Source organism: Excalfactoria chinensis, chromosome 3 (assembly GCF_039878825.1).
Source record: "Excalfactoria chinensis isolate bCotChi1 chromosome 3, bCotChi1.hap2, whole genome shotgun sequence".
Taxonomy (NCBI): Eukaryota; Metazoa; Chordata; class Aves; order Galliformes; family Phasianidae; genus Excalfactoria; species Excalfactoria chinensis.
The window spans coordinates 103338306-103362076 of NC_092827.1; the positions used below are offsets into that span (position 1 = coordinate 103338306).

Here is a 23771-nt window from a genome sequence, read left to right on the forward strand (position 1 = left end):
TCTGACCAGACTATCCCATGGGTGAGTTTGGATGAGGCAAACAGTCTCAGCTCAGCTGCCCCTGGGCAGCTATGGCTGGAAGCAGGAAGATGACCACATAGCACAAAGCAGATATTCCTGCCAACCAGGATACCTCCGCCTTTGCCTTCTCCCTCTCTTCCTAGTTGTAAACTTGTTCCTTGGGTCCTCCTTGCTTACTAGTTTCCTCACCTTGCCTTCCAGACCAGTTTCATGCATTTGGATTCATTCATTCGCTGGACACATCTCTTACTTGTGCACGATATTTAATAAAGGAATACCCCTGGCAGTGAGAAATCCTTCAGTACAAAGAAGTCCCAGCTAAAAAATTTCAGCAAGTGAGAGATTTTTGCTATGCAATAACCATTATTTTCCTCTAGAAACTGAGATGGAAAATAATTCAGTTCTTGGGACAAGAACGAAGCTTAAACAATACAGACTATCTATCTACACTTCCCAGCAAAACCAGTATCACTTTTGAACCTGGGTACAGTGATTAGTGGTGTCTTTATGATATACTTCTCTAATCCAACAAACAAACCCTTGCTGGAAACAAACTGTTTCCTCACAAATTAATTTGAGTGTAAAACACAATAAATAACTCCAGCTCAGCAGATCATGAGTTCATTTATTTTAATTTCAGAACACAGGGCCTAGGATATCATTGTCAAACATTTAATGCATTTAATCCTAGCTTCATGGCTAACTGGCAGAATCAACACTATCTGAAATCACTGCTTTTCTTTAAGGTTAAGATTAATTAAATTAATTTAATAAATTTATAATAATAAATTAAATTAATTAATTAATTAAACTATTGTGCTAACACTCAGTGGTAGCAAAATGAGAATCTGATTTGCTCTCACTTCAGTAGAAGCACTAGTAATTAAAATCACTTGAAGTAGTTCTCTTCCAAAATTGTTCAACACAGCAGTTCAACTTAGACTATAACTGCCTAAAGTGAATGTGCACCAAGTCAGCAGATCACAGCCTCTGAAGTTCACTCCCTCCCCAGCCCTTTCAAAGGCCTCTTGCAAGAATACAGAAGTGAAATGCACTTGCGATAAGAAGCGTGTGGATCACGTAGTGATTAGTCTGCAGTGCTCTGACCTTTAGCATTTATCACTGGGTTGGTCTCCACCCTGCCGTGAGTGGGATTCCACAGCACCCACTCAAGTGATTTCTTCCTTTCACCTTTCAATAGCATGAAACAACCAATGCTCTGAGCTCAGAATACTTTCCACTTGGCATTTTTAGTCTTGTCTTTTGAATATCTCCATTTCTCACAGTCTCTATAGTAAAAAGAAATCAAATCACCTTTCTGCTTTACAAGCCTGCAATCAGAAGTCTTAAGACAAATCCAGTCAGTTCAAAAGTAAGCAGCAACTTTGTGTTTAGTCCCAGAAACGCTAGGGCTCAGGGAAGTTGTCAGCATGAACTCTGGAGGTTGCTGTTCATCTCTATTACCAGATATGCAGAGTGAAGTTCCCACAGCAGGAGTACAGTACCACTGGAAACATGGCAACCAGCACTGCCTCTCTGGGGGCAGAGCACTGAACATATGCAGCTTACTCCAGAAAGCCTGTGAGTCTGTACTGACACAGCATCTGTGACGTTCACTTCCTGTCACTCTCTTAATCTTCCCCCTTCAAACTAACACTAAGCTCTAATAACTTGACTCCACAGCATTTGCTCTCAAGGATGCTACAGACAAGCCTATTCCTGGTGTAGGCTCTGGTGGTTTCTCCCTTCAGGTGCTCACCTGCTGGCTGTTGGAGAAGGGGGGCCAAAACACACCTAATGGTGACCTGATGGTTAAAACTAGGTTAAAACTACACTTGAGAACATCTTCACGTTTGGATGAGTTACTAAGTAGTTAGGATGAGGTTTCTGAACCTCAACACCGCTGAAACAGTTAATAACCCATGTCATACCCCAACTGCCTCTTGATACACTCTGATTACCGGGGGGGGAGGAAGCGTGTTCTCTATACTGCAGCTTGCACAAGGTATTATCAGATGTTTAATGTTAATTTGTTCCCAGAAGCTCAGATGACTCTGATCCACACTTAAACACTGTGCCAGTAAGCAATTAGCTTGCAGGGACACACGGGTTTAATGGCCTGTGTTAGTGAATTTTACTAGTCATTGCTGAGCCACAGAGCCTAAGCTATAGTCAAATGTCAAACCTCTTAAAAATGAAATTAAGTTCCCAACAAATCTGTTTGACTGTTTGATACAGGAAAGGTACAACGTTCCAAAAAATTAATGACACAGAATCATTAAGATTGGGAAAGACCCCTAAGACCATCAGATCTAACCATCAACCCATCACCTCCCCAGCCTTGCTGTCTGCACTACTGCTGACACAAAGCAGGTACACAGGGTTGTTGTGACCAAAGTGCGAGACCTGCCTCTTCATCCTGTTGAAGCTCATACAGCTGGCCTTGGCTGATTAACTGAGCCTGCCCAGATCCCTTCATAGGACCTTCCTGGTTGAGAGGACCATCAGGCATGTAATTTGAAAGCTCACTGAGGGTGCAATAAATTCTCTCGTCCAGGTCATCAATAAAGACGTTAAACAGGACTGTAAACAGATTTACTGTAAACATGCAAATTAAGAGCCATGTGTTTTGATGCAATACAAAGAACTGTTCTTATAAATGACTTCATAAAAACCATAAAAACCCTGCAATTCAATAGAGGAAGTGCTCAGTCAAGACTGATTCCTCCTGGACTATTTTTGCTCAGATGAGAAGAACATAACTGAGGAAAAAAAAAAGGAGAACAAGACAGCTGTGACTCCATCTTGTGATGACACACTTAAAAATACAGAGGCTAAATTCCATGTTTATATAAAGATGCACACAGCTTTCATCAATTTCAAAACATATTTTGTTCACGCCTAAAAGATAATCATCCAAACAAAATAAAATGTTGTTATTTTTAATGAACATCTAATTCTGCTCCCTCTGAAGTCTATTTGAGAGTAACCACTGACTTGACCATATGCTGGCTTACATCTTGAGAATATTAAAAGCAAACAAGAGTGAGGCAGACAAACACACTGACTAATGCCTGGAGTATGGCTATACAGAGGACGGTTGTGCCATTCAGTGTTCTGGTTGCTTCACAACTCAAACATGGTGAAACAAAAACAGTAATATTAAGAAGATTTGAAAATAAATGAAACCATCTAAGTTAATTAGGGGACTTGATACCAAAAAACCACAACCGGCACAATCATAAAAGAAAGCTAACACCACCAAGATTCTGGCATCAGGACTTATAAAATAGTACCTAGAAGCACAGGCAAACCTGGGCAGAACTGCCTGCCCAACCAGCAACGGGCTACAATAACTAGCAGGTCCCTTCTTTACAAATCTATGTACAGCTTCTCTGGAAGATAACATGAATCCCCAACCTAGAAAATCATTACCTTTGAAATGATTCTTTACTCTTACCTAATAGCACCAAAAGAAACCAAAACAGCCCCACTACGAGCACAAAAGCAGCCCCATGCTAGTCATGAACTCCTTCCAACCCAGCTGGCTAACCCAAGCAGCACATGCAACACCAAAGCTAGGGCCGTCCTGGACTCAGATATCTTTGTTGCTGAAATCGAGATGCCTCTTTGGGTTTCTGCTGACTAAGAAAAGAACTTGTGTCTGGTTCTGTAAAGCAATGCTGAGGACTTCAGGGTCCAATTCACCAGTACGCAATGCCAAATTCTGGCACAAAATTTCAGACAACAACAGCTTCAGGCCTCCTGCTTATTGATCTCCACCAGTAAAGTACCATTTACCTGGTGAAATTACTAGAGAATTAAAGATTCTGGTGTTTACTCATGAGGTGATGCGCTACAGAGAAAGTGAAAGTTTACTTTGAACACTGAAGAGAAATGATGTAATTGGTTTTGAACTAAAATACCATAACTGCTTGAACAGGAGATTCTTCTTGTACAGCTTCTAGACTAGTGATGCCAGAAGCTTCTGCAGTGGGTGGAGATGGAAGCACTGCAGCATCTAAATCTAACTTACATGGAAACTTCCAGGGCAAATGACACGGTGTGACACATTTAGAGAGGGCAGTGCTGAGAACACCAGTTCAAACTGCAGGGGACATCTTGCAACCTTCACTTCTCAAATGGGGGCTGTGGGGGAGTATGAGCAACGCCAGAGCTCAGCCAAGGTGAATGACCTCCTGTAAACGAAAGTACTTCACCACAGAGACCGCTCAGGAACTAACATCATTAATAATCATGATGAGCTGTTATTCTGCCTTTTTTCTTACACACACACAGTGCTTTCTTAATTCAGAGATACACAGGGAGCTGAGTTTCATTTCAGAGGTGGCCTAATCACGTGTTCTGCTCCTCAAACGATCTGGGGGCACAGAGACACTCCAGTGCACGCATGAAATTGCCTCAGTATTTGACATGTATATAATTCAGCTACTGGAGATACATCTAAAGAGAACCTTGTCAGCTTGTTTTATTCTACACTTGCTATTTCCAAATGAACCCCAGCCACACTAATACAAAAGGAAGAGCAGAGAGACCTGATGTACTATTTAACACTTGCTGGCAAAAGTTCTTTTCTTTGCATCTGGACTTCACCAGCTGGATACGCAGCATTAGGTGACAGGCCAAGCTATTTAGCAACATGTTTGGGGGCACAGCAGCATCTGCACCTTGCTAAGCAGGAGAAGCTGGGAACAATGGGAGAAAAGGGTGGGAACAATGGGAGAAAAGGGCTGCGGTAGAACTGCTGGTCAATGCATGCCCAGTCTGTACCTCTGTGATGAACACGGAGGTAAGTTTCAATCAGCTCCACAGGAAAAGTACACAACTATGAAGAGAATACACACCTGCAGCACAGGAGAGGGCACAAATGACTGAAATTCAGATGATAACCAACAGTCAAATTCCCATACTACTGCGGTTATGTTTTCCACATGCATCTTTCAGGCTGATTTAGCGTAAGGAAGGGGCATTCTTTGTTGTAGAGAGGAAAGAAGCACAGAGAAAACAAATGCCCTGGCTTGATTAAAAAAAGCCAATGGGAAAAACAGAAATGAAAACATCTGAGTTTTAAAGTTTCATCCAAGCACCACTTCCCCGAATCTGCTGGCTTTTTCTAAATCCACTCTAAGAGAGAATAAAAGTGGAACAGATGTAGATAGAAACATACAGGGACTGCTGGATACAAGGCATACTTTTCAGCAACTTTTTTTTTTTTTTTTTTTTTTTTTTTACAATATAGAAAAGAAGAAGTCAATACTTTTTATGCCTTTACTTCATAGTTTTCCTTATCACTTCTAGACAATTTGAAGAGAAGCTGTCCTTTAGGCTAATATACGAACTTCAGCATAAACAGCAAGAAATACACGTGTGAGGGACAGAAGAACTTTCCAAAGGGGAAGCCACGGTGATGTGATGACCAGGACATTTAGCCTAAGTGGATCTGCTGTGCACCTCTTAAAAAGCTGGCTACTCTCACTCACCAACACTTTCAACTTGAGAATCTGGTTGGGGTGGGGACAGAATTACGCACTTGTTTTAATTTAAGGCCAGTACATTTAAATTTTTACACCTCAGACATTCCTTACAAAAGAGCCCAATGCTTTTTGCGTTTTCAAAACACTCCAGACTCACAAACCCTTGCTGGGAGTTGCCTTTTGCAGATGAGATGGGTGGTGCAACAAGCCACAGCACACAGCGGAACTGGGGGAAGTTGGTCGACACAGGCAGGTGGTGTCAGAGCAGGGGTCTCACCAGCAGCACTTGCAGGGGCCAGCAAGGAAGCTGCGGAGAGCTGTGCATGGGCAGGAAGTGAGTGCGACAGCGTGGGGACGAGCCCAGCATGGCACGGAGGCAGAGGCGTGCAGGGGGTGTCATGGAGACTGTGACGAGTATGAAGTGCACACAGGGTCAGCTGCTCACAGGCAGAAAGGGGAAACAGCAAAAGGAAAGACTGCGGAGGCAAGAGGAGCTGAAATAGTTTAGGGGTACGTGGTAGGGCCTAAAAGTTAACTAAAGGGTTATTAGCAAAAGCAATTGCAAAGAAGCAGAAATATTGCAGAAACTCAAGTTCTCTCAAAGGACTTCCATGCTAGAAAAAGGCTAGTGCTCTGCAATAGCTCAACAAGTGCAGTTTTCCCTTAACTTTAAAAAAAAAACATATTTAGGTATTTTCCTCACTGATAATTAACTAAGGTTATTATTAAGTCAATTGTTGTCTCTACTTCATGTCACACCCACCCACAAAAGCTCTTAACTCAAGACCGGCTCTTCTTTTAATTTGTGTTGGCTGAACATCAGACAGTACATCGGAAGACAAGGATACAGCACAACTCAGCCATTAATAAAAGAAAACACACACCCTAGAAAGCAGACATGGACCAGCTCCACTGGAGGAGTAACTTTGCTCCTTCAAAGTTGTGCCATTTGCAGCAGCATCATGCCAAGAAGCCCCCATTAGGCTGCTACTGTACACAATTTTCCTAGTGTGTTAGGGAATAAGAGAGGAGGTATTTCTGCAATAGTTTAGCTTTTTAGAAGGCAAAAAAATTATATGTTATGCCACTTTGTGACCAAGACAGATTGCAAACAGATCCAGTGATGGTATAGAAACAACAATTCTCTCTCAAACAAGGCCAAGTCAGGAGCAGAAACCTGAGAGGAGATCATCTGACTGGCATCATAGTGAACGCACACAAATTGCGCAGAAGATGCTGAAAGCATTAACAATGGACAAATGCTGCCAACTAATAGTCGGGATTTCCGATTCAAACAGCCTTCCAGATATATTTCAGAACAACTCCAATGTCACCAGATCCAGCTGGGTACGAGGCACTATCTGCAAACATCAATCTCCTACCACCCCATCCAGGAGTTTGGAAGTGTTTGCATCTTAAACATGCATCTTTATTAAGCAAGTTCCTCCTGCTGCCTGTTATAACCATGTGCTGCACGGTGCGGAAGAGGAATGACACCATTGGAGAATTTGCATTAGGTTCACTCTCCCTTTGCCACCCCAGGCACCTGTAGCAATTTGGCTTCCCTGGAAGACAAAGGTCTCTTTACACAAGGATGTTTGGAACACAACCTCACGAATTACTTCTGCCTCTACAGCAAGTAAAGTTTTCAGCCCACACAGTAACTCATTCATATGCTAGTAAACTGCAGACACATTTTGTCTATTAGGAGGGTTAACCTTCTTCCCAAATGTGTACTGAGGTCTGGGATTCTTTGACTGTTTCAGAAGATGGAGGGGGAAAAAAACAACAACAACAAACAACTGTCCCACAAACACCCTTAAGTTTTCAGCTCCATGAAAATTCACCTGCCTAACACATCTTCCACGGAGCTGAAAGACACCAGTAATCCTGCAGAACTTGATATTCATACAAGAAAGGAGTAGCGCTAATTTGCAACCTGCTTCAAGGATGCACCTAACTGTGACTCTTCCCTAAACAGAAAAGTTGGGTACTATTCTGGAGGCAAATAAATAAATGCACAAAATAGGATGGACGCAGTACAACCCAAATTATCTTGGAGAATACAGTGATACTCGTCTGACCTTAAGAAAAAAATTAAGAAAAGTCTATATATACAAGCTTAAATCTCACCAGGTCGCAAACATTACAGTGACTGCTGCCAGTTTTGATCAACTAAGCACGCATAAAAATACTTCTGTCACTAATCCTGTTTTACCTTGGTCCTATGCCTCTCAGGGCTCAACTCAGCATGGGATTGCCCTGCAGCTGCTAGAAGCAAAACCCATGGCAGCTCTGTCCATGCTGACACATTACCAAGTGCTGTAAGGCATCTACACTGGCTGGAGAATGCCAGCACCCACCCTTAGAGGCACAAAGCCTGCAAGAGCAGGGGGCAGCCCTGAGCATCACCCACACCAGGAGCTCCTACTACTAAGACAGTGCTTCAGTCTCTTCTGCTGCTGGGCTACCAGAAAAAGGAAGCCCAGGATACGACCCAGTGCTGCCAGGTTGTGATTGCCTCAAAAATGCATAGTAGATTTGGAGCTATGTGCCAAACACAGCTACAATCTATTCTCTAATGATTTCAGTTACATTCGGAGCCACAAGGAATAGAGCTCTGTGTGATCACTAACGTTTCTCTGGTAAAACAGACGTTTGTAAGAAGATTTTTATCATCATGTTCTTTTAATTCACAACATCAAGATAAAAACATAAATCCATTTCTTATTTATTGAATAAAAGAAAGCAAGTTAAGAGGGCTGCACAAGGAGTTCTTAATTGTGTTGTCTGAAATCAACTTAGAGTAGGCTGACCCAAAGTAAAACAATGAACTTCAGTTTACACTGTGTGTTGAAGGACTGCAGTAATTTAAAAACATGCTGCTGTGTGCGTAAACTACTAGAACTAGGGCAATTGTTTTGATGGACTAGACTGAGTACAAACAGCTGCCTTGAAATAAAGACAATAACTCAAAACACCTCTGGTTCTACATTAAGTTCAACATGCTTTTTTTTTTTTGTTTTCTTAAGTTCAGGATTAAAGCATGGCATGTATTCTGAAGCTTGCTAGAAATCCTGCTCTTATCTCTCTAATGAGGGTACTACATGAATTTAACATGACTTCTGTGGGCATTAAAAAGCCATTTGAAAAATCTCCAGGCTTCTGCCACACATAAGCATTAACAATGCTTTATTTTCAGAGGCACTATTTGTGCTTGAAATCAGAGAAGCACAGAAGAGTCTACACATCCCTTTTTTTTTTCCGTTCTGTAATTACAGTAGATTATTAATACGAAAGTCACTGCTGAAGCAATACAACTTTGAAGTAACTATGAATTTAGAGACAGCCTGAATGACTTTATCTTATTTTAAATACATATTCAAAAACTGTGGGTTTTTAGGTGTTTTAAAAAAAATCACCTTTCTTGATCTGTAGAAGTTCAGTATGTCAGTAAGCGATAATGGTGCTATGTTTAAAACAGGTTATTTACTTAGCAATTGCACTGCTTTGTGCATTAGCTTCAATAGGAGGAAGTCAAAAGGTCTGGCATGTGTTTTTTCCTAGCACGTATATGTTTTAGTTTTGAAACTCCTTGATACAATTACTGACATTAAACATGGAATTCTTCTTGTAGCTACAAGAAATACAAGATACATATACCACCAGTTGAAGAATTTTGACAAGAACACAGAGGAATTGAAGGGTGTAGATTAAATTATTTCATTCTCTAGCCTATTTTTTATAGCACAATCCTTCTGTGCAGTGGATTCAGATGTCAAAGAACCCTCTCTACAGAATGACCAGTAGCAAAAAACAGCATCAAGTAGGAAATGCTTAAACATAATTCCTTCCCATACAGCTCCTATAAGAAAACCTTACCATCCACCTTACCATATCAACTAAGAACAACAAGCTTGCCAGTAAGATGGTTAAAAATGGTGAAGAGCTGGTAAGTTCACAGGTATTTATGTTTATCATCTTAAGTCGTGCCTGTACACTGAAAGTTTGGTGACACTTGGGCCCTACAACTGTTGCTGAGTGAACTTAGCATTTATATGGCTGTGAGACCAATTCAGCAAGCTGATCTGAGCAAAACTGGTTCTTTTTTTTTTGTTTTTTTTTTTTTGTTTTTTTTTTTTGTTTTTTGTAGGCTGGTTTTCCACTGAAGCAACTCACTGAGTTTGCTCACGATGGCAACACAAGGCCTCCCTACCTGATGCAAAGGAAGTGGTAAGAGTGTGTGACCAGGGATGGAGGAAAGGGCAGGATGACTCTTTTCGAGAGCAGCCCACAGCTAAGTCAGATCAGCTATCATGTAAAACTACAGCCCATGGGTAGTTGGAGTAGCTCTGCAGCAACAAAACATGCCCCTGCCTTGACTGAGATTAGTACTGCTGTGGACATTCTAATTGCCTGTATCAGGCCCAAGCTTCAAAATAAAGTAAGGAGCAGCTTCAAGGAGTTTACCTATGGGCTCAGCTCCCTGAAGTATCTGGCTGAAAGGTCACACGGACACTGGTCTTGTAACAAGAGAAGGGATGTGGCTGTAGCAAGCCATATTTATGTCTGCTGTGGAATTGTGCTAATTCAGTCTTTCCACATAGCTGCCAAAGTTAGGAAACCTGATTTCTGAGATACCTGTAGATGTTTCCAAGGAAAGCTTCAGTTGCTAATCCCACAGTCTCATAGATTTGCATGATGGCACTGCCCAGGCTATCTAGCCAAAAAGACACAGCCAACTTACACTGCTACTGTGGGGGGAAGAGAAAAACAGCAACTTTCCAACCAGATTCATCATGTGATGCCAGTGAGGAAAGACTACTAGAGGCACAGAAGGGGAAGAGTGTTTCTCTGAAACACTGAAATGAAAACCTGAAAGTACAGCTCTAGCACAAAAGCAAAGGCAAGACAAAAAACAAAACCAGCCAACCAGCAACAATCTTGCAAAGCAAAATTTTGTTTCAGACAATAAGAAAGGTTCTACTCACCATTGAAGGGGTTGATTTTCTTCGAGATTCGCAAAGAAATCGATTCTTTCAGGTCTTTCTTCTTCACACACTGAATTCCCAAATTCTGAAAACTGAAGCACACATGATAGAATCATAGAATCATAGATAGGATTTCAGCAAGTAATAAAATAGCATAGAATACAAGAAAAATCATGTGCTGAGCAATACTGTGATAACATATGGCTTAAATGAAAAAGGTGCTTCCTTTGACAGAAACGCTAACAGGTCTGAAAGTAAGGATATAGCTTTTCCAAGAGCGGAAAACTTAAGGACTACTAAAATGCAGTTCTAAAGAGGAATATATACATCTGTGCTAAAAACAGTTAAATCTGCAGTAAACCCACAGAGATTAAAAACTAAAATATAGTCAGTCTCAGGTCATTGAAAGTGAGAAGTACTTAAAGCAAACCTTCTTGTGTGCATCAGTTAAGAATTTGTGCTCCTGCTTTTATCAGGGAATGTAAATTTTGAACACTATTTTTAAAGCTTTTGATACAAATTAAAGCACTTTCTGAAATCTCATGTAGCTACAGAAAAGTTCTCAAGAGCTTCAGCTCTTCTTTATTTGCATATGAGTATAGGTCACCCCAATGCAGAAGGTGGGGGGAGTCCCAGGCGAGCTGACTGTTTCCCACATGGAAAAACCATGACATCAGAGCTGAGTGGATGTAAAACAGGAAGTTAAAAAATAAAAACATTTCTAAAAATTCATGTTTCACAACGTTACAGTAAGCTCAGAAGATAAACCATGGCAATATGCTCTCTGCCTATCCTTCTCCAGAACCAGCAACATCCCTTCCTTTGAAACAAAAGTTCTTTAATTATGCCTAAAAATCAACTTGATCCACCTTCCTGCCACATCTCTTAAGAGTAGTGCTACATTTACCTGCCCTGAACAAGACTACCCAAGTTTAATTCCCCTAAAGCACCTTGCTTGTGCCCAATACAGTCCGTTCAGTGATTCCCAAATTCACTGCAATCAGAATCCTCTTCCAGAGCTTTCACTTACTGGAAGAATGCATGAACTCCCCTCTGAACTTGACACAGTGACCCAAAAATGAAAATGAAACACAGCATGTCACAGCTCAGTAAATCGCTTGGGTTTCATATATGACTACTGACAATGCTGATTTGTACTTCACAATTATTTTTGTATATACTCTTTTAGGGCTTGATGACAGCACACAACTCAGTTCTTCTTTCCTGAATATACACTTTATTCTGCTAATTCAGTTTGAACCATACTTCAAGTCCACAAACAGACCTGGTTCCATGTTACAGCCCCAAACTGCCATATGAATAGGCACAGACTCTCCAGCAATTCACCTGAAGTCACAGACATCAGCTGAGGATGCATATAGAACTAGCCTCACAAAAGCTGTATCCGGCTTTGCAAGGACCAAGAACCTTTATACTGTCTCCTTCAACCACTGTGAATGAGACCACTTGGGCAAAGAAACTAGACTTTTAAACACCCCATAAATTTCAGATTATAAATGTTTTCTAAAACATGAACTGCAGCAGTGAAAGTGTCTATTTAACAACTGTCAAACAGAGGAAAGATCAGAGAAGAAACAATCAAGAACCTCAGGAAGCCTGCAGGGTTTCACATAAACACTTGCTGACAGGAAGCAAGCAAGATAACAAGAAGAGAGGGAGAAATAGGAAGAGGAAAAAAAGGAAAAAAAAAAAAAAAAACACAGAACAAAAAACAAAAAACAAACAAACAAAAAAAAAAAAACAAAACAAAAAAAAAAAAAAAGGACCAAACACTAAAACTATGATATCATCCATGTAGAGAGCATGAGAACTATGAAGTAAAAAATCTCAGTAAATGCAGGCAATCATTTGAGCTCCAACACTGATACTTTTGCTTTGATGTTTGGGACAGAGGGAGCTCTGATCAAGTTCAGGCAGCAGCACAAAGATGAGTCAACAAGCAATACAGAAGGTTTTGTTCAACCAGAATTACACAGGGAGCTTAAATAGAATGCAGCCCAAAATCTGGGTAATTCCAGTTCCACATAATAATTGGGATTTTTTTCCTCTGTTTGAGATGCCTAGAAAGAGTAAAGAGCGAGAACCACTACCTGCTCACTTGTATTGTATGATGCTTTTCTCTAACACAGACCCAAAGAGAACGTAAGACTGATTCACCAGCCACAAGAACGAAAATGACTTGAAACATCCAGATCCAATTACAGATCATGTTGTTCCTTCATCTTACAACAACCAGTGACTTGTTTAAAAACAAAACAAAAAATAAAGGGTACCAAATGCTGAAAGCAATTCAAAAAGATCTTCTTCCCATCAGGATCTTGAATTTCAAGCTGAACTGAAGCTAACCATTTTGTATTGGTATGAAGGGAAAGGATTAGAACGTAGTAAAGGGAAAGTACACACTAGTTACACACTTAAAGGGAAAGTAGACTGGATACTGGTTTGTTAGAAATCAATAGGTTTATAACCTAAAGATATTGATAAAAATAATGGATTCCATTATTTCACAGAATCATGAGTGGCTTAAATGAAATAGAAACACAGCACTATGTCAAATAAAATGACTTGATACATGCATATAACAGACATGAAATAAATACAAATTTGCAAAGCATCTAAGTACTTCTGGCATTACGACCTATAGCTAATAAAATTCAGTATCTCTGAGGGCTTAAACTTGCACAACAAAGTGCCAAGAGGAAAAACAATCATCAGGGTCCTCCTTTCCCCAGCAGATATAATACATAGCCAGAAAAGGTGTTAAGCAATTAGGCTTTATTGCTTTAGATCAGAAGCCACTGGGATGAGAACTCAAAGTAGGATGGTCTAGAACAGCAGGCACTGTTTGAACTCGGGTAAGGAAGCACGATTTGAGAAAACATGGAGGAAGGTAGTGAATGGATGGTCAGAAGAGGGTGAAAGGTCTCTTAACAGTTTAAGATATCTATGATGGACAAGAAGAACTCTTTGCAGGGAGGCCAATGAGGATGATGTTACAACACTCAAAATGCAAGGTAAGTGTCTGAAGAGACAGTTCTTTCTTTCTCTTATGGTGGAAAAAAAATAAATAGGAAAACAGCATTAACTACCATTTATCAGCTAGGAGAAAGTTGAGAACAATGCTAAAAACAAGCAAAAAGAAAACCCTTTTTATCTGTAGCAACGAACGTCAGATGTCAGCTGAATATATCTGCTACACATTCATGATCACTTGAGCCTGAGCAGTACACTGTAGAAGTATCTCCACTATTAAAACAGTTTATTCCACCATCAGACAACTATCATCATTAAACAAACTGTGTGTCTTCAGTTCTCTCCTTTAATACTATTCTACTGACTAAACCCACATAAATACAAAGTAATTTTGCTAATATTAATAGAATCACACCAGACTTAAAGTCCTAAGTAAAAGCTACTTACATACTAAAATACTCACCTTCCTTTCTTTCCAGCTCAGTTATGTTTACTGGAGAGAATCAGCCTATTTCCAAATCTTCTGCAACCCAAATCATGAACTACAAACAGCTTGTCAATTTTAAACTTCTCTCTACAGCTACAATCAGCCCACATTCGTTGCAATTTACTCCGCTTTCACTTTATTACGTAAGTCTTGGTAGACTTGAGAGAAACATAATACATACAACTGTAGTCTAGATATTCCTAATATCCTTCTGAACAGCACTGAGAAACATGTTTTATACAAAGCCTTAATTCTTCTTTACTACTTCCATGAATAGGTCATTACCCAGCATACTTGTTCTACACAACGAGGCTGAGTAGAAACTGTATTTTCACTGAAAAGAAAAAGACACCACCAAAAAAAAAAACAACAAAAAACCACTAAAAAAACCCCACTTAGCAAACAGAAACAGCAGCGACAACTGCCAACACATTTCTAAACAAGTGACAATCATCATCATCTACACAACATGATATTCAGTGCAAAATTTCTCCTCCCATTTCCACAAGGTCCAAATACTGTTTCTGTGAAAGACATGAATTACATGAGTCTCTGGAAACATTAATTCGAGTGTTGTCATTAACAATCCTATTAGTCATTATTTTCGTACACTGAATGTAGGAGAGATCGTCAAGCTCAAGAAGTGCTAATGAACAGGACTAAAGAAGCAAACAAGTGGAAGAAAGGAAATGGAGTCTGACATATGGAGAATGAACAAAGAAAATAAAAGAGAGATAGGAGAAGAGCAGGACAGAAAAGGAGTGAAACACTGAAAAAGGAACTAGCTCAAGGAAACCTTTGGACTCATCTCCCAGATGGATTAGTATGCTGCCTTTGCTGAAGCTTACTAACTGGCCTCTTAGTTTTAGACATCAGATTAACATATCGCTTTCACAATTAATCCAATTCCTGAGCAACACCACTACTTACGACAGGACTCGCCGTTCGGGCCCAAACTCTGCTTCATAGTAGCCATCTCTGCAGTCTTTTCCAACTAGATCATGAGGGTGTGGTTTGTAGGGTTCATTCTTTGTTACCAATGTAGTTCTTATTTTTACTTTTCCAAAATAGTTCAGAATCTACAAGAGTAAGAGAGATTTTCTAAACTTCAGATATCAGGACTAGCAAAGTCCAAGCACGTAACAGAAAATACATTTAATCCTAAAATACTGTAAGGAAGAAACACCACAACTAAGGAATTGTAATACTGCCTCATAAAAGTAAAGCCAAGACCATTTTAGTTCTTTATTGGAAATTAAAACAGCTTGTCATGGTATAGGACCAAAAGAGGACATATTTCACATCAGGTGTTACAACGTGAGATGCAAAATTCTACCTAGGCAACTGTACACAAATGTTTATTCAAAGAGCATTCCAGCTCCAAAGATTTCTAGGAAAAAGCTCCTAGAACCTCAGGGATGTTCCCTGCAAATGGAACACGAAGCAGGCAGTGAAGATCTCATAAAATACAGCATGACATTAAGCCCCTGCTAGGTCTTTCTCCTTAATTTGCAGATGAGTACTCAGTCCCACATCCAAGAAGAGGGGCATTGCATTCTCCAGCCCCACCAGCTCCTTCAAAGAAGTCAGGCTCTGTGCACATCTCTCAGGCATGCAAGTCTTCCTTCATACTGACAGCTATCAGTGAAGTCAGCAAGGTTTGCGTGGGAGAGTCTAAAAAACAGTTTGGCCTAAGTTGTTTGAAGTATAACAACTTGAAAATGCTTGCAAGGCTTGCACCAGCACAGGTTGTACAAAGGCGTGGTCTCCACCTCCACTTCCTTCATCCTGTAACTGTTCTTCATTCAGCCCTTTCTTACCTCTTCCAAGATACTCCATGGATCCATCACACGCTTCTCAATCAGCACCTCAACCTTTCACTTGACCTATGCTCTAACTTCCATCATCTCTCAGTTTCTTCAGTTTCCAATCTGGCTGCCAGTATTCATACACGCTACTTATCCTTAAATAAAACTCCCACCGCTCTTTCAGCTTCTTCATATATTGCATTATTTCTACCTCACTATATACCCAGTCCCTTGGATGTGAAGCCTGATACAGCCAATTCAGTTCTCCAGTTCCTCCTCGATGTTTTCCATCTCACTCAAAACATGAAATTTAATATCACCCTTGCCATTCTGTTCTCATCCTCACCAGCGCTGTCATCTCTGGAGGGGACTCCCCTAGCAGCAACATCAACACCAAAGCCTTGTACAGGCTCCAGGGAGGCAGGAATTCACCCAGAAATCACCTACTACCAGCTCTGTTATCAATGGTCATGTTTAAAGAAAGAAGAAACTATACCAGGATTGCATAGTCACCTACTGAGTCCCACCTTCCCTTCAAGTTCTGGATGATGTTCCCATGCATTATGGTCAAGGATGAGAGGAATCAAGGGCTCATACCACCCAGTCAACTTCTGTCAAAGTATTTCTGCCAGCACATATACAAACCTTGCCAGATTGCCTTTTCAGCACTTTACCAATTGAACAAGGAACTACTTCCTGCATTCCTGATTCAACTCTGGCACTATAGCCCTAAAAAAGGGTCTTTCTTGTTTGCTTTTCCCTTAGGTATTCTGGCTTCAGGGGAAGATCAGCTTTCATAGCAGCACTGTTGCTTTATCTTAGCAGAAGCTCTCTATGCTGCTCAACACTTAACTGCCAATACTACCTTTCTCAACTCTCCCACTTCTCAAGGAATTTTTATGTCTCAGTCTAAAGCTTCTCACTGTTCAGATTTCACATCTTCTGTACCTATTCTTTTATCTCTCTGATTCCAGATACACCATCTTTGGCTCCACTTTGTCTTTTAAATATTGCACGGTAATAGCATACATCAAGATGGCAAGTACTCGTTACCTTCCGTTCACATATGAGTTTCTACTATAATCTCATCTCTGAAGGATCTTCTCCAGACTGAAGGAGACCAAGGAAATATTACCAACCTAAACATCAAATAGGAAAAGAGAAATTCTACTTCACCCAACCTGTCTAACATCTCTTACATTCCTCCGTTCTGCATATGAAAGAAAACAACAGCCAAAATCTGTACTGTCCATACGTTCAGCCCTGCTTTGATCAAAGATTAGTATGAACCCCTTAATTCTGGATTTCCCAACCAAACCATAATGCAGTCATCCAACTAGTCTTCATTGCAGGTGCCCTGACCACTTATTTCCCCTTTCTCAAATCCTTTTGAAATTCTGTATCCCCTTCTGATTTCATACGCTTCACAGTGGTTTCTTTTGCAGAGTCTAATCACCAAATCATCTTCTGCAAGTCACTTTCTCGCTTTGCTCATTTGTACAAAGTGCTTCTTCCCACTTTACATCCAGCACCTAGGCTGGCCTTTTCAAATTTTGTAAGCAGACAACTTCCTTCAAAACTCTCCCAACATTCACATTACAATCAAAACAAATCACATCATTAAGAAACTAGAACAAATGTAAATGCAGAAAGAGTTAATAACTAAATGATTCCTTAACAAATCCGTTAAGTTCCTTTCCTTCTGGCACTTTGCTACATATCACTACGACTCCTCCTTCTCTGGTAAATGGGAACAAAATCTTTAATGGCTAGAAGCAAAGAACTCTCTCACCCTGCATTGCAACTACATCTGCATGCCAAGGAAAGAATAACAGAATATGTAATGAAAACCATTTTATTTACTGCACCAATGACAACACATAGCTACAGCACAATGTAAACATGTGCACTGGTAACATGGATAAAAGTAGTATTAATTACCTGTATAGATGGGAATGTCTTGTTGTTGTCAGTACTGTGTTCTCCTGGAATGCTACCTGCTGATCTTCCTTCGCATTTGTATCTGAATCGCATGCCCCTTTGCCTGGGCTGTTCAAATATTTCAATGTAGGGCTCTGAGATACCTTAAAACAAAACAAAACTTTTTAAATTTAGAGCTTAAAAAGAAGCAGAAGGCAGGCTATATGGCTAGGTGTGTATGAAAACAGTAAGGTCTCCACTCTTTCATTGATATTATTCATCTTTCACTTGATATGTCTTCTCAGATGGTAAACGTTTTTTAAAACATGCATGCACATGATGGGGGTAAAATGGTGTTCATAGACATTAAATTAAATCTCCAGGTATCAATGCCACATTAGTAATAAACAGGACACCCCCCCTCCATCTCACCTAGAATTTTAGATTCTTTTAGCTTTTAGAGAGCACGTATCTGATGAAATACAACAGAATACACCATTTCAAGGGAATGGTTACTATTGTTCATTATTATCATATGGTTGTCTCCTCAAAGTTCGGGTACCATCAATATTATGTTTGCTTGAATGCCCTCTGAAAGTGAAGATCAGTACATACTGATTTAGTTCCTATTATATTGAAGCAGAAACTATGTAAATCAGGAAAGGAAAACAAAAACAAAAACAAAAACAAAAAACAAAACAAAACAAAAAAAAAAAGTCTATTGGTTTGAATACCATCACTGTGGGCTCAGAAAATACCTGATGGCTAGTATTGAATTCTACAGCTAGAGCTGCCCACATCGCACAGGGCCAGCTATTAGTCGCAGTAACTCTCCAGATCACTTACTGAAAACTACTGGGTCTCATGATGTTTTCAAACTTGAGTTACAGACGAGAATGACAGACAACAAATCTCTTCAACGAAAGGTTTAGAAAGACATTACCTTAGCAAAAGTATCACCACTTTTATAGCAGTGTGACTGCCAGGCAGTAACTAGCTATTTAATGTATCTCACTGTGAACATCAAACAGGACAGTCAATCAAATAGTGACAACAGTGAGATGGCATGTGAAAAACAAACAGCAGAGGATAAGTAAATATTGTAGGGGTTGAATCATCACAGCTCTGGCATGATCAGAAGAACACAGCTTATGGAAACATCTACTGAGCTCTCTGTCATCTTTGTATAATAGCATCCTACTCAGGCGAGGCTTGTGAACATCAGAAACACAACAGGCAATGTGAAAACAGCACTCAGACTTCAATATAAAAAGCAAAATAGTTATTAAATATATTGAAAGCATTAAAAGGGTAAAAGATTCCCAACTTCCTTTTGCCCAAGGTCTAGTTAGCCTAAGGTACTTAGTATATGAATTTGTCGAAGAAGTGGATTACAGTCTTAGCTCCATAATGAAACCTTCTCATTTGTCGCACCTACAATAACTTAAGTATATCTGCCAACACAAAGCTTGAACTTTATGACTGGAATTTGCTGATTTGTAGAAGACTTACGGTGCTTCAGTTCATACCCCAGACTAGAGGAGGTATAACAAAGTAATTAAGAAAAGTAGAGAATGGAAGTAGACCTCCATTTCTGAGATGTCAGCTTGGCCTTATTTGAACACGTTTCAGCCACAACACGCTGACAGACAGCAATACATCTGGCTGACAGACAGCTGTGCAATAGCAGAGTGCGAAAGCTGCTCTGACACCAAAACTGTCTCCAACAACACATGCCTCTTCAAAAGGAACACTTTCTTAAAAAGGCATAAAGCATTTCAACGCCAGTTTGTGTTTCATTCCAAACATCAGAGAAGAAGAGTTTACAACTCTACATGTTCTTTTATAACAATTTACCAAAATGCAGTATCTCAGTTGATCATCTACCACTGATTTTAAATCAGCGTCTCAAAACAAACAAGGAGCTGTCACATCAAGCATGCACAGACACTGCTCAAGGTCCAGTTCCTTTACAGGTATGGCCACTTCCCTAGGCACTTTCCAAATCTTTTCTAGTCTTCCCTTTACATGAGCTTTGTTCATTTTCTCCTTCTGGAAAATAAGTAATGCCAGCAAAAGCCGGTATGATGGACACTAGTAACAAAAAAGCCAAGACCTGATGTAAAGTTAGCTTCAGGAGATCAGAAGTCTGAGGTTCCCAGAGCCAAGCTCATTCCCCAGCATACAGCTTTATAACTTCTACACTCGCATTTGCTTACGTTATCCTTTTCAGGACAACCCAGTGGACAAGGCAACAGGCAACTTCTGCCAGCAGTGAGGAGCAATGGCAGAATACCAGTCAGCCTCCCACTTCCATCACGTAATTGAGGAGGGAGAAGAATCTCACTTCTCCTTTCCTACGTAACACGGTACCACAAACATAGACACACATCCATCTACTAAATTAAAAATCTATTTTAGACACTATAATGACAAAATTGTAGCAAAGTACCTACTAATCATCTTACTTTGGAGGTGCACATGCTTACATAGCTGCTAACCAGACGCACCATACGCCCACATGTTTGCCAAAACTAGGCAGAGCCTTTCTGTTAGAAATTACTGCAGAACAGAATCACTTCGAGTCTTTAATCATCAAAACATCAATTTCCCCATCGTGCTCTACTAACACTTGCTTATGAGGACTCCTTTTCTTCCCTATTAAGAGCACTCTATTTTAAAACTCTGTGCTCAACAACTGCGTCGGGACTGTGGTTGAAACCAGTGTCACTGAAAGCAAACCCACTGCTTAACTGCAGGTGTGGCTGTGGAAAAGCAAATCTGTGACATGGTAGCCTCCAGAGATTAAACATTAAAATTCATTTCAATCTTGGTTCTCACTCTCTCTACTGAAGTATCACGTTATCATCTCTACCACAATTGTCACTGTCATTATGTTTTGTGCATAGAGGAAACAAATGAAAGAATCAGCATGAGCCGAAGGTACTATCAGCACTCTGAAGTGAAGTGGAGGCCTGTTTGGCGTTCCCTGTTTCTGTAAATGAGCAATGTGCTTGTGAAGCAGCGTGGTTTAACTATTTCACAATCCACACTCACACAGAGAGCTGTCAGTTCTTACAGGGAACTAGCTCCTTTCCACACGTTTGTTAGACCAGTATGAACCATGGCTAAGGCTCTCCTCCTTCACTAGTTTTCGAAGAAACACACAGCTATCTGTATTACCCACTTGCTTGTTCCCCCCATGCTCTGAATTCCACAATAAACAATTATAAAGGAAATACAAGAGACCAACTCTCAACTACATAAAGAGACTAAGTAAGGCCAGTAACAGCACCAAGAATACAGCCAGCTCTTGCTCGCATTTAAGCGTAGAAGGTTGCTTAATCTGTTAGAGTAATAAAAAAGGAACAAAAGATTCGAAACCTCAGACCTCTCCGTGATGAGACACCTGAGGCAGTTTGCAGCTAAACATGGCTGTGCCACCAGGGAGGAACACGGCTGTAAGACACTGCCACCAGAAGGACAATGGGTCCAGTCCATCCCGTGTTACTCCTTGGCTCAAAGGAATAATGCTTCTGGAGGACTATATGGTTTGCCATTCTCCTGCAGTACCCTGTGATCATACTCTCCAGCAATCACCAAGCTTGAAAGCAAAGCAGCTGTGGGTCTTTGTGGAAGATGTGAAAGTATCACCCGAAACTCTGACGATCTCAGGTGACAGTATTGAAATACTGAAGCAAGAAGTGTTGCCCTTCAGCTTTGATGTCACACCTCCTTACAGATTACTGGTGGGTGCCCGTCTGTCCGCCCCAGCAATAGCCATTTCTGAGCAGCAACAGCAGACTGCCTGCACATTCCCACCCCCCTTGCACTCAACCTCTTAGGGGAGCTCAGGAAGAAGAGATGGTAGAAGGTTTGTCGTAGAACATTCTGCTTCAGTCTCATCTAACCCAAAGCACACTCACAAATTTATTTTAGAGCAGCAATCCACTGCGGAACCCATGAACCACACAGATTCTAACACAACGACAGAACGGCTCACAAACTTCCTCTTTACTACTGTACGACCTTACAGAACAACAACCAACAGAGAAAGAAAAAAAAACAATGACACAAGCTAGCCAGTACCAGGAAGTTGTGAACTTCCCCTGCTGAAAAAATCCTTATCTGGTTCCTAATTACACTGAAAACACATTCAAGGCAAGAAAAAAGCACTAGCTCCTGCTTCACTTCAGCCTTCTCAAGCACAAAACCTGCTGTAGAGCAAGCACACACTTGACAGGAGTGAAAGTTTATACTTTGCTAAGGGTAGCTGAGCACACAGCCCTGGTGCTGAGAAGAGAGCCTCCTTCCCCCAAAGGCCAATTAATGCTGCCCAGCCTGAAAGAGACAGCTAAAGAACACCTCCTGAAAGGGTGACCTATGAGTTTTAACTTAGTCTTAAGAGGAAAAAACACCCTAATTATGCTTTTAAATGTAATTGCCCAAATAAGATCCCTTATCTATGCTACCCCGCACTTATGACATGTGTTCCTTACGCAGCTGCATCCTCCCGGCAGCTAGCGCCCACGGGACAGGCACCGCATGGCCTCTGCCTACTGCCGGCTCTGCCCCAGACAGGCCACCCAAGCACTTGTTTAACACCTAAACGCTTTTAGCAGCATCGATTTAAGAATTCTAAGCCCCGTTCTGAGACGCGACGGTCTAAGGAGGCGTCGTTGCCACCGATGTGAACATCCTGACGACATTTCTCCCTCGGCCGGAAGCCTCCTAAACAAGCACGGAGCTCCCACCGAGGCAGGACGGCGCGGTGAAAGTACGGAGCTGCTCCTCATGCTGTCCGTCACCTGCCCGTGCCCGCCGACGGGATTCGGCCGGAGGGAACGCGACGGAAGAGGGGCTGCCAACCGCCGCTCACGGCAAACAGGGGCCGGCAGCCGGCTCAGCGCTTCCCCGCGCCTCGAGCGAGGACGGCGCCCCAGCTGTGCAGAAGGGCGCTGGCTGCCGCGCGGCACGGTGACAGACGCGGCCCGCTCCCCGCCGCCGCCCCGCTCTTCGCCCGCCCCGCTTATCGCCGCAGCGCCGCTCACCCGCCATGCCGACAGCTCCGCGCCACCGCTCGGGCCCTACCGCCGCGGACTGCCCTCCGGGCCCGCTCCTCACACCAACGAGACCAACCCTGCCTTTCCTCCCGCTCGCCGCCCTACTCGAGGGGGGAATTTCCCAGCCTCGCGCGGCCCGCCCCGCTCCCGCCCCCGCAGCGCCTGGGCCTGCGCGGGACAGCGGCGCAGCCTGGGCGCGGTGGAAGAGCGGTGCGAACCGGGCGCTGGGCCGGCCGTGCGTGCAGCCGCGGTGCTGTTCCTTGCCTTCCTTCCGTCCCGCCTGGTTTGCTCGATTTCAGACTGTAAACTGCGGGCTTTCCCGAAGGACAAACCTAGGCGCTGCCCTAAACACGGCTCACAACACTTCTCCAGCCCACGGCACTGCTGAATAGGGCCAGACAGAGGCACCTGGGGAACTCTGTTCCTCAGAACAGAAGACCTCTTCGTAAGGAAAATGTTGTTACAAGGGTGCACAGCGTATGCTGATGTGGAAGGCAATATTCCAAGCAATAGAACCGCCATCTGTTATGACTAAAACATCAATACCCAGTTCTTTTGATCTGTCAGTCTTCGGGCCTGCAGGAACAGGCTACCCAGAGGTATTCCTCAGGACTACTTCAGAAACAGAGGAATTAGCTAACACACAGCGATGTCTATGACACAAGCTGTTGCTTTATGGTTCGTTGTGGTCTTTTTTTTTGAAGGAAAAGTTAAGTGAGGTGTACTTCTTGTAGCATCTGAAAGAATTCAATTCTATCTGTACTCCTCTAAAGTGAAAACAAGCTTTAATTAAGCAAGAGTAAAGCCAGCAATAGAAGTGCTTCACTGTATCAGATCTATACAAACCCAGTGTAGCTCTTTTGCCATATGCTCATATTCCTAGATGAGGGGAAAGTTGTACAGCAAGAGATAAGCCTTCTAAGGCAAAAGACCAATACCAAACCAGATAAATGAGAAGCCCTACTCAAAAGCATGAAAGCATACGACGCTCT

At 41.7% G+C, this 23771-nt stretch overlaps 1 protein-coding gene across 1 annotated transcript in view; it reads right to left on the reverse strand.

Moving 5' to 3' along the window:
- The window catches only part of REL (REL proto-oncogene, NF-kB subunit), a 31979-nt gene extending 9083 nt beyond the window's left edge, over positions 1-22896 (reverse strand). The window contains exons 1-4 of the mRNA XM_072331539.1: positions 22768-22896; positions 17738-17880; positions 14919-15067; positions 10508-10599 (exon numbers count right to left, since the gene is read on the reverse strand). Of these exons, the coding sequence (XP_072187640.1) occupies positions 10508-10599; positions 14919-15067; positions 17738-17880; positions 22768-22774 (391 nt within the window). The 5' untranslated portion in view covers positions 22775-22896. The remainder of the gene's footprint in view (positions 1-10507; positions 10600-14918; positions 15068-17737; positions 17881-22767) is intronic.
- Positions 22897-23771: the final 875 nt, after the last annotated feature.